Genomic DNA, 18,744 nt, shown 5'->3' with positions numbered 1-18,744 from the left:
AGCCTATATTTATGAGCAGGGAGGAGTAGCCTGTACCTGACAGTTTAGGGTATGTTCCTAGGAAGTGGAAGGGATTATTACCTACATAGGTAGGTGATAATCTTGCCATAGGACGACTGAGGTGGGGCCCAAGAATATGAATTTTTAACTGATATACTCTTGATGGAGTCACGACTGTGCAACACACTCTAAGGAAACAAAATAATATATTGGACTTACAGTTAAATCCATTGAGATCTATATTTTAGAGTCCTCATCTGTAACTGGAGTGAGCAAACTGTCCCAAGGGCAAATCAGAGCTGTTGCATGTTTTGTATGGTGGGTAAGATACGTTTTTACATTTTTAAATGATGAAAAAACATAAAAAGAATGGAAAACTATGGGAAATCCAACTTTCAGTGTCTATAAATCAATTTTAAAGGAACATAGCCATGTTTATTCACTTACATATTGTCTAGGATGCCTTTGGACTGGAATGGCAGGGCTGAGTAGTTGTGACAGAGATCATGTGGCTTACAAAGCCTGAAATATTTACTTGCTGGCCCTTTACAGAAAACGTTTGGCAATCCCTGATCTGTAAGAATAATTTACCAAAGAATAGTACATTCCCCAACTGTCTTGGACAACTGATAAATTAATAGGTGAACGTTTTGTCTAGAACAGTAAAAGTGTGAATGATGAAGTATGTTATTTCAAGAATATGTGCATATTAGAATTGTGGTAGCTTTGTTGGAAGGAAGATTACTTTAGATTTATAATTAATGTAAGCTTATAATAGTGAGATGTCATGTATTAGAGCCAGCAGTTTCGGGGAGGTAATTCACCCTTCCCCCTTTTTTAGTTAACTCTTACTTATTCCTCAAGATAAACCTTTTCGTATAGCCCTATCACTGAAAATATTCTAAAATCTACATTAATATGGCATATTAATGAGAGAAGCTTTTTTATAACCTGCAGTGCTTCTGGGTAGTTATTTTGCATACTACTCATTACTGTGTAATGGTGTAGGTGCTAAAAGTACTCTTCCTAAAACATATCTTTTTAAAGCTCTTTGGCTTTAATGAAAAAGAAGCATATACCAAGGTTAGTATAGATTTGAGACAGGAGAAATATGTGATTATGTAAGGGTTCAAAGAATCAATTGACTGGCTTTTACGGGTGTTTAGACTTATTTTTTAAAAATACACAAGATTTGCCTTGTTTGTCACATCATGTTTACCTTCATTAGCCCAAGTTTACCAAAGATTCTGTTGCGAAAGGGAAAGATGAAAATGTTTATTTCTTGACATGTCAATAGAGATAGTAAGATCATGATAGTGCCTTTTTAGGGCTAGTTTAGTAAAAAAGAAAAGAAAAGAAAAGCCCTTGATCTCTGATGCTGAAACACATAGTTAGGGGAAAAATTGTTAGACCTTTTTTTTGGAAGTTCTTCTCACCAGGCTACAGGAAGTGTCATCTTCTATTTGGGTATATTTGCCTGTTAAAAACTATTTCTGATACTTTGAAGTGATCAAATATGAGTTGTGTTTCTATGGAAATTGTTAAATACATGTTGCTTTCCCCAGAGAGAGGTACTCTCTGTGTACCTATATCATACCTATAATGTAGATTTCTTTTTTTAAGGTTATACGTTGGCTCTTCAAAGACGTTCACCTCATCAGAGAAATCCCTGACTCCTTTGCAATGGTGTAGACATGTCCTAGATAACCCAACTCCTGAGATGGAAGCAGCAAGACGTTCCCTGTGCTTTAGACTGGAGCAAGGTAATTGTGAATGTGTGCATTTACATTCTGCAACTCTTGTCACTCTCAGTGCTACTTTTGTTGCTGGTTTTGGAATAAACATTTCAATTGAAAATTTTTACCCTGAGGTGCAGCTGTTGCATGCAATTAGCTTCACATGTATTACACATCAAGCTTTCTCAATGTAGGATGTGTTTAGTTTTGTGCTTGTTTTTAGCCATATTTTTAGTTTGCTTTGGTTTATACTGCAATGCAGGAACACACATTTTATTTTATTTTATTTTTTCTGTTTGCAAATATACCAGTCAATAAAATGGTCAGTTTTCAGTGCTCTGGGGTCGGTAACAAGGTTGTGTGGCTGGCTTCTAAGGCAGAAAACAGGGTTTCCTGGGGATCTGAGTACTGACCTTATTGAATGCCTTTAACATTTAGTTGGATGTATAACTGGAAGTGCTAACCTTTAAAAACTAAGACATCTTCATATTGTCTGTAACATTAATTAACTTATGGAGCCTAACAGAAGTTTAAATTTTAAAAAAGGGCCGTTGGAAAAACAACAAAAATGAGTGAGTGGTACCTTGCTGTTTGATGCAGGGAACTACTTGAAGCTGTAATTATGTAGGCTTTTGACTTGTCTGTTAACCTCTGGGCATCTGTTTCATCCTCTGGGAACACTTTCTATTCCATGGACCACCTGCCTCCAAATCATACATGAGCTTGAAAGTACAGATTCCGGAGCCTCCAGATTAAAGAATCATACTGTCTGAGGGTAGGGTTGGGGAGTCTGCATTGACAAGTTTACCAGTGTGATTCTCATGTACACTGATATTTGAGTACACTGCCCATGAAGCTCTTCGAGGATAACGAATAACATATTTGGACATAAGAAAAAGTATAATAGATAATGCTTCTAGAGCTCTTAATTCTGTAACATTCATTACCTTTACATTCTTGACATCCTTCATCTTATTCAGTCTAACTGAACTCACCTTTAGAGGTGAGAAATACTCAGTTTAGAGAAGTTCCCAGTGTTACAAGGCAGAATGATACTCGGGGACGGAGTCAAAGCCAGGGTCTCTCTGACACCAGAGACTCCATACTTAACCAGTATTCTGTACTGCCGTATTGGCATGGTCATAAGTAAATATCAACAGAAATCTGCTTTAAATACTTGGAAGGTGGGATGAAATAGTGTATCTTATTAACATTTTAACTAAAATGAAACAGGTGGCTTAATAATGGAAAGTTGAAGAGCAGTGTAGGGACAAAGGCATGTTAGGGTTAAAACTTTGGTGATAGATGCTTATCTAACAGAGCAGCCATCTCAGAGTTGGGGGCTCTAGTATTCATTCTGTTCCCATTTACCTCAGTGACTCTAAGAAAACGGATACGGTTTGGCTGTGTGTTCCCAGCCAAATCTCATCTCCATTTGTAATCCTTACATATAGAGGGAGGCACCTGGTGGAAGGTGACTGGATCATGGGGGCACTTTCCCCCATGCTGTTCTCGAGATAGGGAGTTCTCATGAGAGCTGATGGTATTAAGTGTGGCACTTCCTCACTCTTTCACTTTCTCCCTCTCCTGCCACCATATAAGGACGTGCCTTGCTTCCCCTTTACCTTCCACCATAATTGCAACTTTCCTGAGGCCTCCGCAGCCATGTGGAACTGTGAATCAATTAAGCCTCCTTTCTTTATAAATTACCCAGTCTCAGGTAGTATCTTTATAGCAGTGTGAGAACAGATAATACACAAACCATTAAATCCCTTTGTACTTAACTCTTTGAAGGGTTATAAAGACCATTCCTAAGTCTCTTTGCTTAATCCTTGACTCAGTGACTTATATCTATATTTTAATATAAGAATTTGGCTCAATAATTTGAAGTAAAATTCAAAATGAATTCAGAATTACAGTCCTTTATGTCAGGGGTCAACAAACGTTTTTTGAAAGAAGACAGTTAATATTTTAGATTTTGTGAGCTACATAATCTCTGTCATGACTGTTCAACTTAGCCATGCCCAGAAAACAATGATCAATGCAGAAATTAATGAATGAAGATGTGTTCCAATATAACTTTACTTACAAGCACTGACATTTGAATTTTGTGTGGTTTTTCACATGTCACAAAATGTATATATTTTTCCCAATTATTAAAAAAATATAAAAACCTTTCTTAGCTGGTGAATTATTACAAAAGCAGGGGTGGGCTGGATTTGGAGTACCTTCGGCCTTACCCACCCCGGCCTTACGTCATTTGCACACTAGATAGATTTACATATAAGGTTAGATTTTTTTTTTCTAAAAATAGAAGAGAAACTTTTAAAAAGTAAAAATAATCCTAATCGGTGGTTGCTATTAAGATATTAGACTAAGTGCTTCATTATCCGATTTTCCTTTCATTGATGTGGAGCTCAGGCAGAATCGTGAGGTCATGAGGATGTGAACTGGCATACTGCAGTTTTGTTCATGATGTAATTTATTTAAACGTCCTGTAAAAGTTTAGAGAACGACTTTTTCAAAATCAAAATTAGTCTTTTACTTAATTTGTATATAAACTCAAAACTTCTTTTGCTGTGAGACTAAATGTTTTTATTCCAGAGATCCATAATCCACAATCCTGTTGAGATAAGAAGTAACCAATTAGGTTGTTTACTGGAGAAAATTCTCTTTTTTAAAAAATTCAACTTGTATTTTATAAAATATGTCTATAGTTTAAAAAATAGTCTTACAACTGTTATAAGACAAATATCAAATTGCTGCCCTAATCTCTCATGCCCCTTTTATTTCCCAGATGCACTTAAGAAAAGCTCTTTGTTTTGGTTTTACTGTTTACTTCTCTTTTTAAATTCCATGTTTATATGGCTATTGCTTTGAATTTTTCATTTTAAACATTATCCATTGGCTTTTGACTTTGGATAGTGAAGATTTAATTCCTTTACGCCTCACTCCTATATTTTTTCTCTGCATGTCCTTTTTATGTTACCTTTTACCAACTTTAGGGGACGTCAGTATTTATTATGATAGAAAGTTATATTCAAGCCATGCAATATTTTATCATTTCTTTTTCCATCTAACTTTTTTTTTTTGAGACAGATTCTTGCTCTGTGCTCAGGCTGGAATGCAGTGGCGCAATTTCAGCACACTGCAACATCTGCCTCCTGGGTTCAAGGGGTTCTCGGCCTCAACCTCCTAAGTAGCTGGGATTACAGGTACACGCAACCATGCCTGGCTAATTTTTGTGTTTTTAATAGAGATGTGATTTCACCATGTTGGCCAGGCTGGTCTTGAATGCCTGATCTCAGGTAATCCACCCACCTCGGCCTCCCAAATTGCTGAGATTACAGGCGTGAGCCACTGTGCCCAGCCCATCTAACATTTTTTTTAAGAATTCATTGGAAAAAGATGCTTAGTTTTGTTGTTGTTGTTGTTTTTGTTGCTGTTATAATTTATAAGACAAGGTCCTTGTCATTAATTTATCCCCAAATTCTCCTCATGAACCATCCGCAGTATGAGACACATAAATCCAAGAATTTTGTTTTGTTACTGTTCCTTCAGGCAGCGCCCTGTTCTCTTACTCTAATTAGAACTAGTTATCTTTAGCTTCTGAAGAGCCATCATGGTGGGACTTTATTTTCCTTATTCTGGGAATTCCTCTGGCCCCTCTTCAGTGCTGTATTACCTGCTTCTGAGATACAAATAGTTTCCTTTCTATTCCATTAAAAGAAAGGAATATTTCTGCATTTGCTTTTTTGGGAGAGCAGAGGGAAAAAGGATATGTGGGAGGTAAATTTTGAGAACCTCCTGTGTTTGAAAATGTCTTTATTCCTACTTTCACCGTTATGCAGGATTGTTCTTTGGGCTAGGTATAGAATTCTAGGTTAAAAACCATTTCCCACAGAGTTTAGAAGGCATTATTCCATTATATTTTAGCTTCGGGGTTGCTTTTGAAGTCCGGCACCGTTCTCATTTCTGATTCTTATTTGTGACCTTTCTACCTAAAATAACATGAATATTTTAGAATATTGTCTTTTATTCTTGGTATTCTGAAATTTTGTTTATTTTGTGGGTGCTAGAAACTTTAGTTCTGCAAAATTTCTTGCATTATTTCTTTGTATTCATACCCCTCCGCCCTTGTTTTCTCTATTCTTTCTAGATACTCCTGTGGATCAGAGTCGCCTGGATTGATGTTCAAATTTTATATTTTTTTCTCTCGCTTTCTATTCTTATCTTGTTGTTTTTGTTGTTGCTCTACTTTCTTGGAGATTAAAAAAAAAAAAAAAAACACGACTTCTAAACTCTTCTGCTGCATATTGAGTGACTTCTATGTACCAGGTACCATTGTAGGTGACGGAGATGCATCAGTGAACAGCACAGATATTAAGTCTCTGCCCTCATTAAGCTCACCTTCTAGTATTCAGATTTTCACTTAGTCCTCCAGATCTGTAAGGTACTTTTATTTGTGTTTGTATCCTTAAATCTAGTGGCTTTCTGTTTCAGTTTATTCAGGTAATGAAGCCTGTCTTTGATAAAAGTAGGAGAGGAACAGTTGCCTGAGCAGGCAGGGTGGGGAGCTGGAGGGTTTTAGTGCTTTCCTACAGATTTTCAGTTATCTGGTTTTTTTCACTTCACCACAGAACTCCCTACCCGCTGTGGTACTTTGCACCTGTGATTCCAGAACCTTGCCAGGTCCTTATTAGTTTCTTTTTGCTGTAAGGCCATAGAGTGGTGGATGTCAAAACCCAAGTCTGTTTCTGCTGTTCATTTCTAAGATGTTGTGACCATCCCCAGTGTGATAATTGTCTCCTGTCCCATTCAGTCTTCCTATGGGCTTACACAGTTTGAGTTTAACTCTTACTGTAGTGTGGTTTTATAGGAGAATAGGGAGGAATTCATAGTTAATCCCCCATAATGAAGAAGACTTATTGGCTTCCAACTAAGGGGGTCCTTTGTCAATGGTTAATTGACATATACCAAAAATTATGGTTTTGACCCACACTTTATTCATAACATAGTATAAAGATTTAATTGGAATAATACAAGCTTTCTATATTTTTGAAGTTTCAATAATTCTCTAATAAAGCATTTTTCTTTTTGTTTAGACTTAATTTCTCCCTTGGGCAGTCAGCACTTTTGAGTAACAGATATTACTGAGTGTTTTCTTTGGGACTAGGGTTGTTTCTTTTCATTTGAATATAAATTGCCCAAGGGAATGGACTTTGTGTTGTTGAGCACCAGTTCTCTAACTCCTAGAAGGGTACCTGACACAAAGTAGATGCTGTTGCTAAAGTAAATGAATGCTTTAATTTTTTTTTTTGAACCCAATGTCACTATTACTTCTGTTTCAGTTTTGGTTTTGAATAATTAAAATGGGTTGGGGTCCTTGCAACATTTCCTTATTAGCCACGTCTTACATTCAGGGCGTAGACTAGCATTAGCTGAAGTATCAGCTTGCAGTATTGCTTTCCCATTCACAGGCATGTTTACTTTAAAACAATCAGTTTCTATTTATCTTACACATTTTGTTCCAAGGTGATTAATTGAAGTCCTTAGGAGTTATACATCTCCCTCTATACACACAGAAATTAAAGACGCTTCACTAAGAAATTCACAACCATGAGTAGGAGTGATGAGTGGTAAACAAAGGATACAACTACCCTCTCCTTTTTATCCTCTTCCTCTCTGCGTTGTGCTTTTGTCTCATACTCTTAACTCTTTCATTGACAGATAGGTAGAAGTTCCTTAATGTGAGCCTGGAGCTTCAGATGAGATGCTGCTTATGTAATATTTGAGCAAATATTTTTGAAACTTGGTTCCTGTTTTTTGACCTTCATGTTTTGAAAAGAAAATTCTTCAAAAAGTAAAGGTTAATTCCCTTCTAGGAAATGTGGAGAGGGGCATAGCTGAGAGGAGCCAGAATGTTTCTGGTGGGTGGAGCTGGTCTTAAACCCTCTTCTACCTTATTTCCTCTTTACCCTAGGCCATTAGCCCAGGCTGTTTTCTTGGCTGCAAGTTAGCCATGGTGGCAAGTTAGCCATACCTCCTTGTTTATGGAGTAAGCATCCCCAAGAAGCCATCTGAGTAAGGGTTTGTCAAGGTTGGTTTCTGTAGGTCCATCTGGCTGCATTTCTCCCAAGATTGTCTCTAACTGCACAATTGCTAATGAGCTCATCTGGATTGTAACTTCTTGCAGGTCCCAGGCCTATTTCTCTTCTTGCTGCCTACCTTTGTGATTTCATAGAGTCCTCAAAAAGCTTTCATGATGTATCTGATAACTTTTGACCCTGGATCTAGATAACAAAACTTGCTAAGTTATGAGAGAATGTATGGGACATAGTTAAACCTTGTCTTGAGGTTGTGAGAACAAGCTTATTAGAATTCTGCCCTTCTGCATAAAGTTTTTTTCTGAAGAAAATGAAGGAAAGGGATTTTTATAAGATTTAATTTTGTAGGGAGACAGCACCTACATTATCACTGTTTTTAAAATACTGCTAAAAAATACGTTGTCGGCCGGGCGCCGTGGATCATGCCTGTAATCCCAGCACTTTGGGAGGCCGAGACAGGCGGATCACGAGGTCAGGAGATCGAGACCATCCTGGCTAACTCGGTGAAACCCCGTCTCTACTAAAAAATACAAAAAACTAGCCGGGCGAGGTGGCGGGCACCTGTAGTCTCAGCTACATGGGAGGCTGAGGCAGGAGAATGGCGTCAACCCGGGAGGCAGAGCTTGCAGTGAGCTGAGATCCAGCCACTACACTCCAGCCTGGGCGACAGAGCGAGACTCCGTCTCAAAAAAAAAAAGTTGTCTTCACATCCACAGTTTTGCAAATGGTTAAATATTTTTTAAAAGATACAATAAGATAGTTATTTTTCGTGTATATAGTATATTACTACATATGACTAATATGTATCTAATGCCCCTAATTCTTATAGGGAATATTAATTGACTTGGATATAAGAAACTTTTTTTTTTTTTGAGACAGGGTTTTACTCTGTTGCCTAGGCTGGAGTGCAGTAGCGCAATCATGGCTCACTGCAGCCTTGACCTCCCTGGGGTCAGGTGACCCTCCCACCTTAACTTCCTAAGTACCTGGGACTGCAGATGTGTGCCACCATACCTGGCAGATTTTTTGTAGGGGCGGGATTTTGCCATGTTGCCCAGGCTGGTATTGAATTCCTGGGCTCAAGCAATCTGCCCACCTTGGCCTCTCTGTGCTGGGATTATAGGCATGAGCCACTGTGCTTGGCCGTAAGAAACTTTTTATTATAAATTGCAAAACTTATTATCCTCTTTTCCAAGCTGATCTTTTAATACTCAAATTTTACAATTTATAAAGTCTTATGTATCGTGTAGTCAGCACAGTCAAGTTACTTAAGTTTTCTCAGCCTCTTTTACATTTGTATTTATTTTGTAGTGTTGTTATAAGGAAACAGATATTTGTAAATTAGATTAGATAATGGCTCAAATATTAGGTCTCTCCCCCTTGTATTTGAACAGTGTAAATGGCTTTTTTGGATAATCTACAGAAAGTAATGTTAAAAGTGAAATAACATTGCTAGAAGTTAAATCTCCTGGCATCTCTAAATCTGCAGTCTGCTAGTATAAAGTAAACTAATAAAGTCTAAAACACAATAATCTCTCTTTTTTTCCCCCCAAAACACTGGCCACTTATTTGAGTATGCAGTCTCCAACACAGCTCAGTATCCTGGCTGGTTTTCCTCTTTTGAAGATGGTCCTAACGATGTTTGCTTTCCATTTCGAGGCACCCTGTTTTGTGAACTTTTTATTTAGTTGTTAATGTATGTGCCTTTTTCAAAATAGATTAAGCATCTGAAGATGGAGGTCTGTACCTAAAATTGTTTTTTGAATCACCAGTGCTTAATACATTTTTCAACATGTTTTAAATAATGAATTTTTTTTTTGTAATTGACTAATTTGAGTATGTTTAAATTTTTTAAGTTGGCCAAAACAAAACAAACCAAACCAAAAATTTTCATTGAACATTTGGTGTTGTAAATGGCATCCTACTAGCCAAGCCAAAAAAACCCTGAAAAAACCAAAACAGAGTGGTGTTCATTAAAGTGTTAGTTCTGAGCATGGGGGTTTCAGTCTGTTTTGTTCATTGCTGTGACCCTTTCTGTGCCTGGAATAACTCCCGTCGCACGGTAGGTGTTGCGTGCTAATTGTTGAAGGAGTGAATATGGCAGAAGTTTTCACCTTAATAGTTATGCCTCATCCTTGCTCCACTGTGATTGAGAGGGTGGCCCTTATTTCTAGGGCCTTGCCTAGTAAGTGGGGACATTTAGCAGATTTCACAGGGCTATTTTAGAAAGTTTTCTGGAAATATTGAATGAGAAATTACTTCAGAAATGTGGAGTACTACATAGATATACAGAAACATTCCTAATGTACAGATTTTCATTTAGAAATTGAACCTAAAATACAGGGAATCCTCTTTGCCTGGCTACTTATACTTCATAGAAAACTAAGTATTTTTTTTGGCAGAGGGTGGGTATCTGTTTTCTATACCTACAAATAAAGGTATTTGTTAGGGATCTTACACTGAGAAGTTTTGTAAGTGTAGTTTATTCAACAATCATAGAAAATCCAAGACAATCTCTTTAGTTGGTTGTTTTTATTTTATTTTTTATTAGATCTGTATGTATTCCATTTCGAACTTGCCCATCTTTCTACCCCCCCCAACCCCTTTAGAATAAAAATAACAAAACTGCATAGAACTTTCATGGGTAGGATTAGCTCACTTGATATCCTAAATTGAAATAAGGCTAATCTAGGGTCTTTGGTAAGTTCATTCATGAGGCTGGGATGTTAAATAACCAAATAATGATCAAAAGCTAATCTAAGTAATTTGAAACGCCCAATATGTGGCTTAGTTAATTTGGGGCCAGTTAATAAAAGCTTATCTTGGCTTAACGTACTTGAATGTCTGTAACTATTGAATCAGGACAGGTCACATTTGAGCAGAGTAGGTGTACTTTTCACAGATAGTGGAGGCCTACATAATTACTATCCTTGGCTCATGTTTCGCTATGACCATCTGTCATTTCCTCTGGGATTGTATACTAAGGAAATGTGAATAGAAATTACCCCATTCATTGAGTTCTTCTTTTATCTTCATATGGTACCAGTTCCCAATCTTATTTTAGTTGTTATAAAGGAGTGTTAATGTCCAAATTTAGCCGATGAAGAAGAAAGTTGTAGACTAATCCACAGTTCTGCAAGTGACCCTTTCTTTTGTTAAAATCCACACAGATTGAAGTGAGACATTAAGCTTATCAAATGTCTGTGTTCTGGAATCTGTCCAGTCTCTCCTTGCTTGGCCCAAGATGTTATCTCCACCAGCTCATATTTCTAGTCTCGAGATGCTCTGTCAAACTTGGAACACAAAATTAAAACTTAGTCTGTAGGGTTCATGTTGGGTAAGCTTTGTAAAGAATTTCTTTTCTCACTGGAAAAACAATCTGGAATCATGTTGGAATTTTTGTGCAGAGACAGGGTCTCCTGATATGTGTGCTGTCATTCCTGTGTGCTGAAAATGGAAAATGCATTATCATAGCTATGGGATTTCATTACATCTTTATGTTGCTTTGCTCTTATGTTCAGAATAGCCCCAATGCATTTACTTCGGTATTGGCAATGATTTAGTACAGTAACAGATAATCAGGGATTGTGCTTCTATGAAATTTGCAGGGTCAGTCCATTATACCCTATAACCTGATATGTGTTTGCCAGATTTCCTTAAATAATCCCTTTTTCTTTTGCTAATTTGTACTTGTGTTTCCATGTGGTTTTTTTCTTTGGATTTACTTTGTATTTCCACCATGATTCGAAAAGTGTTTACCAAAATAAACAATAGTGGTTGTTCTGGTGAATTTATTATTGACATGCTATTTTGTTACCTATCTTCACCAAGGAAAAAATAAAACAATGGAGATTCTCCCAAGGTAGTTGTCTGCTGCTTTCATACTACTGTGATGGTTGATTAAATTTGACTCTATGGTAGTGAAATTCGTTTGTTTTTTTTTGTTTTTTTTGTTTTTGGTAGGTGTTGGTACTTGTTTCTTGGGACCTCTACAGAATAGTTGGGTTTAAAGCAAGACTTTCTAGACTCTTTTTTTCTGAAACACTGGGGCTTGATCAGATGATTACAATACATGAAATATGTTGAGTACTTACTAGGTACAGTCGTAGTGCTAAATACAGGGTGCAGTTTCAAGCAAGATGAGCTCAGTGCCTGGCCTTGGGAACATGCATTCTGGTGTGAAAAACAGATGACACAGATAGCAGCTCTTTGTTCTTCCTGTCCCATAAAAGAAGCATAATGATGCAAATGGCAGCCTAACCCAGGAGTATGGTCAGAAAATGATTTCCCAAAGACGTGAGGCATCAGCTGGGACGTGAGAGTCAGTGGGAGTTAAGCCAGTAACTCGTGTGTGTGTGTGTGTGTGTGTGTGTGTGTGTGTGTGTGTCTGTCTGTCTCCGTGTGTCCATCTGTTCATCCATCCAACGGGAGGAGGGGGTGAGGAAGTGTGTCCCAGGCCTTTTCTGTCACTGGGATAAGCCATAACTCAAAAAAGAGTCTTTTACTCTCGGAGACACTGGGGAGGAAGGATAGCAATAGCATGTGGAAAGGCCCTGCAATGGGACATGATGTGAAGAAATGGCAGGCTGTCGTGGTGGGGGTGTAATGGAGGGAAATGACTCTAAATGAAACTAGAAACTAGACATGTGTGCAGCGTCTTCAGGGCAGTTAAGAATTCTGTATTTTATCTTAAAATGGCTGAAAAACATTTGAATAATTTTTATTAAAAGAGTGACATAACCGAACAGGTAAGCTACGGGATATTACCTGAATTGTCTCAGAAGGCAGAGCCTTTTTTGGAAATCTGGTGAACTGTGGAGAGTGAAATAGTGGTTTTAGAAATTCTTTGGAACATGGGTAGGTTTAGGCTTTAGCATTTTTTAAAAGAGAGAGTCTTAGATAAACTTGGGAATGTTTTCTTCTTTTTCATTAATATCCCAAATTTCTTGTGACTACATGTGAGAAATGGTAGTTGAAAATGTGGCCAAGTTCTTGTGACACTTAATTTACTTTGGAAACATAAGGGTTTGATTTGTTGGTATTCTCTGTTATTTATAATATTTGGGAGCTTAAAATTTCTATATAGTAATAACTTTCATATATTTGAGTTTTGGAGCTCTTTTCAATTGGTGAGTTTAATTTTTTTCTGCTGTCATGGTTGTAAGGTTGTATTTCAAGGAACAGTGTGTTTAAATGTACTAGTCTTTTGAAATGCAGATTTGCTGTCATTGGGTGTGTCCTGTACTTGTATAAATGTGTATGCATATGCATGCTCAGTCTTGTCCTCCATTTTTATAGTATTTTCAGATAAATGAAGTTAGATCAGTAAAAGGATAGTTGCAGGGAAAACAAGCAATTAAATCATACTTTTTTTGGTCATTTTTAATTTCTTAGAAGTGCTAAAGGAAGAATGGACAGGGCTAAGAACCAAGCTGCTTCTCTGAAAGTTGGCCAAAGGAATCTACCAAAATGAGATGGAAAATATGAGAGAAGTGAGGGGACAGAAGAAGACAGACCCAGAACCTCTCATGTCTTAACAGGAGTTTAGAAGCAGGAACATACTGAACAAAGGAAATAATCAGTAAATAATAGAAGAAAATTTCTTTGACAGATCCTCAGGATGAACTTAGATGAAAAAAAGCCATGCACCTAGATCTCCTGCTTATTGAATTTCAGATTCTCCAGAATTAAAGATAAACTATTCCTTCATTTGAACATTATTAGGATTTTATCTATAGTATAACAAACCAGATATTTTATAAGTAATATTGGATGCTAGATAAAAATTAATATTATCTTTAAAGTTTTAAGGAAGAAAGTTATTTTCAAACTATAATCCTGTACCAAAGCAATAAGTGTAGCAGCAAAAGAAACCTTTGGTTATGCAAAGTCTGGATTTTACCTTAAAATGGTTGAAAGTGTTACCCTTTGTGCACACTATTTTAACAGTGGGAAAAGTACAAGTATGAAAGATCGCATGAGATCTAGAAAACAGTGACCTCGGAGATGACCTAGGAGAAGCTGAGAAAGATGAAGATGAAATAAGACAGTGATTGACTCTCAGGCTTGTGATGTTCTTCACCTGGTGGTTGTGTTCTGGAGCAAAATAATTACTTTCTTTACTTTGGTCCTGTCATATCTAGTGATCACCTTATAGCTATCCCAATCACAGCTATAAAATAGAATGAAAATCCAATAAACCTTGACAATGTAAAAATAGAACTATCAGATCTGGAGATGGATATGGAGAAGGTGCATATATACTAAATAACATTTCATGGTAGGAAATCAGATACCAACAAGGTGATGATTGGTTTGTCTATTGTCTATTTAAAGTTATATACTAATTATGTAATTGTATTCGAAGTATGAAAAACAAAGTGGAAAGTGGGCCTGGGTGGGGAAGGAAAAGAGACTCCTGTTTTAGGCCTTTAATGTATATTTTAGTGTTGTTTTATGTGCAGATATTTTAATAAAATCATGAATGGGTTAGTTTTAGGGCCAAAGATAGTTTTCCCTTGGTCAGAACTCTGAATTCATTTATTTACTTTCTGTCGTCTCTTAAGATTAGTGGGTCAGAGGCCTTTGCTGTTACTGGGATAAGCCGTAATTCAATGAAGAGTCTTTTAGTCTCGGAGACACTGGGAGGAAGGATTATTCAAATTCTCTTCTCATCACTCTTCCATTCAATAACCGACAGTGGTTTCTAAAAGCCTGCTTTTAGATTTGACTGGGTAAAGTGTGGTGGCTTGGATTTGCCACTACACTTTACCCAGTCATAGGCGTGAAGACTCTTAGTAAAAATCTAGTCTGTCCTTTCAGAGGGAGGGCCCTCTATTTTCAGACATGAGATTTTTTAGCCTATTTCTTCATATAATTAGATTCTGTAACATATTGGTTACCTTACCTCATGATTGCAGTGTAGAACCTGGAAGTTATTCTAGCTGGTTGTCAGCTTGCATTGTGGCTGTAGTCTAAATTAGAAGCAGCTGTCTGTAATCTGCTTGACAACATCTCATCGTTGACAAATTATTAGATCACTCTTCTTCCTTGTTCTTTTCAGATTAAATTATTACTTTTCCACAAGCCCTCTTCTCACAGTCTGTGCCCATTTTTATTGTCCTTAAGTTTGACTTAAACTATAGCAGAGACACAGACCTAAAGAGAAAATGGCTTCTATAAAAGGGAATTTTTAAACATGTCTTTGAAGTATAATTACTACTACATTTTTAAAAAAATCTCCTCTATTAATTGCAGATGGGAAGTTGGAGGATGACTTGTGAAGTTGCAGCGGTCACTCTGGTCCTGGATAATACTGGCTTTGGTCTGGTGTGCTTAAAGCTGTTGTCTTATCTTCAGTTTTGACCACTGGTTAAGTGGAAACAAGTTGATAGTTGAGATAACTTCCCCTTTCTGACCTTTATTTTTCAGCTCCACTTTGAGACTGTTGTCCTGTTTAGAGAAGTCCCGCAGAAGGATCCAATAATAGTCGTGAGGGAAGAGCATTAAATGTGCGATTGTGCAGTGGGTTAAGATCTGAGAAGTAGATAAGGTCTAATCCTTTAATTATGATTAGATGCCTTATCCATTGAGATTATGTTTCCTGTTAAAACCTAAGAAACATTTGACCTATTAAACTTAGTGTCAAGGATAATTATAAAACTCTGATTTCTGTGGAATAAATGTTATTCAATAGTACTTCTTTTGCAACATGGTGGAATTTGCTCATTCAACAAATATTTATGAAACATTTACGTCCCAGTCGTCAGGGGTGTACAACTGCTTTGCTACTTTTGAACTAAATATATTTTAAAGCTTAATCCTAATATCAAAAGTGATTTTCTTCATTAACTCTAGATATTAGTTACATATGAACTAATGAACTCTTGCATTGGGTATTTCTTAAAGATGGCATATAAATCATGTTTTAAAAATGTTACATTTTGAGTACAATTGGAAGTTTAAAGATCGAGTATCTGTAGTGTCCTGGGATCATAGGTACTCATACATATATATGATGGTTAATGATTTTTAAATCATTACATTCATTGTCATAGTTTGAATGAATGGGAACTGCAGGAAAAGATACAAAGTAACTTTCTGATAAGTTTTTCTTAGCTAAATTTGAAGACTGTGAGACTTGGGTATAATGACTGACTGACTTTGATTGAATAGTCCCTAAGACTACCAATTAGGTGCATTTAGTAGTTCTTCAACCCTTCTTATGTACATACACTGACAAATACATTACAGTTGAATTCTCTGTATTTCATGCATGTCTGGGAAAGAGTACTGTGAACATCTGCTTCAAAGTAGTAGGACTTCCTAGACCCCATATGCTTGTTTATCAGGTCGTCAAGCACTGTGGAGAAACTAATGCTACTCAAGTTTACCCAATAAAAAATACTGGATCAGATAAGCTGCAAGCCATATGTTACTGCTCCAGAAGGGTTGCTCAGGTTGGAGCCAAGTCAGCAGCACTTACCTACTGTGAACTTACAGCCTTTCCAGAAAGCTTGTATCGCAGTCTGTGCAGACAGAGTTTATAAGAGTGAACCAGTAAATTGCTGTCTTCACCTTGGATTTTGAATTCTTTTGTTAAAGTTTAGTGCAAACATTTGAGTGTGCCAAGAATTTCTATAGGCTCAAGGTATGTAAAGATATAATATCACCTAAGAAGTTTATACCTGGGAGGATGGTTTATGGAAATGGAGATTTTCCTGCCCTGGTGGTTTATGGGTTTGGGTCAGATGCTGTGTTCTGGGCACAACTTCCTGCCAACTTAAGGGAGAATAAAAAATACTTAGAGGAGCTGATGTTTCCTGTACCTTCACTGATCTTAGGCCATTCAGTAACTGGTATTTATAAAGGACTAGAAGTTAAATTCCTCTGTTTGGCTTGGAACTGAGGCTTGCATGCCTATTATATAAAGAAAGAAAAAAGCAAAAGGCTTGAAAGTCTGTTAACCTTGCCTCACTTACTTTTTCCTTATTTTCCAGAACTCTGGTAATGAACATCATTATTTAAGCGTCAAGATAAATAAGTAAGAACTGTTGACCTATCCTGACCAAGCTCTTGAAGGTCAGACAGTTCAGTTTTGCTTCTGAGGTGGTAACAACTGAGGAAAGACTAAGTCTCCATAGTTATCTAGGTAGATACAGCGTAAGAAGCCGGTGCATTGTTTTGAGAGGACTAGGTTAAACTTCTTTAGAATTAGGAAAAGTGAAAAGTAGAAAATTCCTACAGACTCTTTTCTCCTACCTAGCTTCTAGAACATTTTCTTTCAGAATGTAGAATGTTGGCCGGGCGGTGGCTCACACTTGTAATCCCAGCACTTCTGGAGGCTGAGGCAGATGGATCCCCTGAGGTCAGAAGTTTGACACCAACCTGACCAATAGGGTGAAACCCCCTCTCTGCTAAAAATACATAAAATAGCCAGGTGTGGTGGCACTTGTCTTTAGTCCCAGCTACTTAGGAGGCTGAGACAGGAGAATTGCTTGAACCTGGGAGGCGGAGGTTTCAGTGAGCTGAGATCATGCCATTGCACTCCAGCCTGGGTAACAGAATGAGACTCCATCTCAAAATAAAATAAAAATAACTAACTAACTAAATAAGTAAGAATGTAGAATGCTTTTGCTACAACTTGCTATAACTTTTCATTAAAAAAGGTGTTATCGTTTGTGAATGCTTGCTGCAGGCTTTCATCCTGTACCCATGAAAAGCCTGTTTATTTCTTCCTACAAACATAACTTGTTTTCAAATGAGAACACTGCAACATTTAAGATGTTATGATTTGCTCCAAATTTCAAAACTAGCATGTGGCAGGATAAAGACTGGAACTCAGGCATTTGGATTCTTCCTCAAGTGTCCTTTCAGTCTTTTCTTGGTCTTTATTACAGTATGTTATGGAAAACTGTAGTGAAGAGGTATCCTGTCAGCCATCCCTGCTGTGTCTCAGCACCGGAAGCTATGGTTACAGCCCTGCACATTTTTCTGAGTGACCATTATAAAACTGGTAATGTACGTAGCCCAGGGGTTGGCACACTATGGCCATATCTGGTTTTCTGCCTGTTCCTATGTGGCCTATGAGCTAAAATATAAAATGTTAAATGCCTTTTGTGCTTTTTAATGGTTGAAAAGAAATCAAGAATATTTCATAACCCATGAATATTAAATTCAACTCTCAGTGTATATAAATTAAGTGTAGCTATGCTGCTATAAAACCTTTTCATTATTTTCAGTGGCTGCTTTCATACCATAATGTCAGCATTGAGCTGGTGTGACAGAAACCCTATGGCCAGCAAAATCTAATAACACTATTAGCCATCCCTTTACAGAAAATGTTTGACCACTGTTAGTCTGTGGCCGTGCTCTGATTTTGGATACAGCCTTCCAGACCCCATCTAACTCTTCTTCTCAGGACCTTCCCAGTGGTTTCTAAAATTCCCAGTGGAAGATGATCTTCAGTCACTGGGGTGGTTTTTTTCCTCTTAATTATGGTAAATTCATTTATTTTGACATCACCGTGAACAATATGGCTCTCACACAGCCACTCTAAACCTGAACCTGTAAGACATAAATACCGTTTACAGAATGATAGAGCAGACATATGCTAATGTTTTCAATCTCAGCTCTTGTGTTGAGATTAGAATTGTTCCAGAGATATGCTTTTCAGACTCACTCAGGCAGTCACTTTCATGGTTAACCATTTTCCTTGTTTCCAGTGGTGGCCATCCCAGCATTTTACTACATGAGATTCTTTATTCTAGCCTCTGGAATAAATTTTCTCAGCATATTTATTGCCTGTAACTTACAGATTAAAAAGCCTTAAACTCACCTTCCTCTCCCTCGTTCTGTGTGTTCTGGCTTTACCTCCCTGTTTCAGAGGAAGTGAGAACCCT

General features: G+C 37.3%; 1 protein-coding gene across 4 annotated transcripts in view; it reads left to right on the top strand.

Moving 5' to 3' along the window:
• LOC105481722 (SLAIN motif family member 1) overlaps nt 1–18,744 on the top strand; it is a 73,378-nt gene that overhangs the window by 18,810 nt on the left and 35,824 nt on the right. For all 4 annotated transcript variants that reach the window (XM_011741428.3, XM_011741426.2, XM_071081175.1 and 1 more), the window contains exon 2: nt 1,624–1,763. In XM_011741428.3, the coding sequence (XP_011739730.2) occupies nt 1,624–1,763 (140 nt within the window). The remainder of the gene's footprint in view (nt 1–1,623; nt 1,764–18,744) is intronic.

The sequence above is a fragment of the Macaca nemestrina genome, chromosome 16 (assembly GCF_043159975.1).
Source record: "Macaca nemestrina isolate mMacNem1 chromosome 16, mMacNem.hap1, whole genome shotgun sequence".
In the NCBI taxonomy this organism is placed as follows: Eukaryota; Metazoa; Chordata; class Mammalia; order Primates; family Cercopithecidae; genus Macaca; species Macaca nemestrina.
Note: the sequence above shows the minus strand (reverse complement) of the source record. Positions and strands in the feature narration are given on the sequence as shown.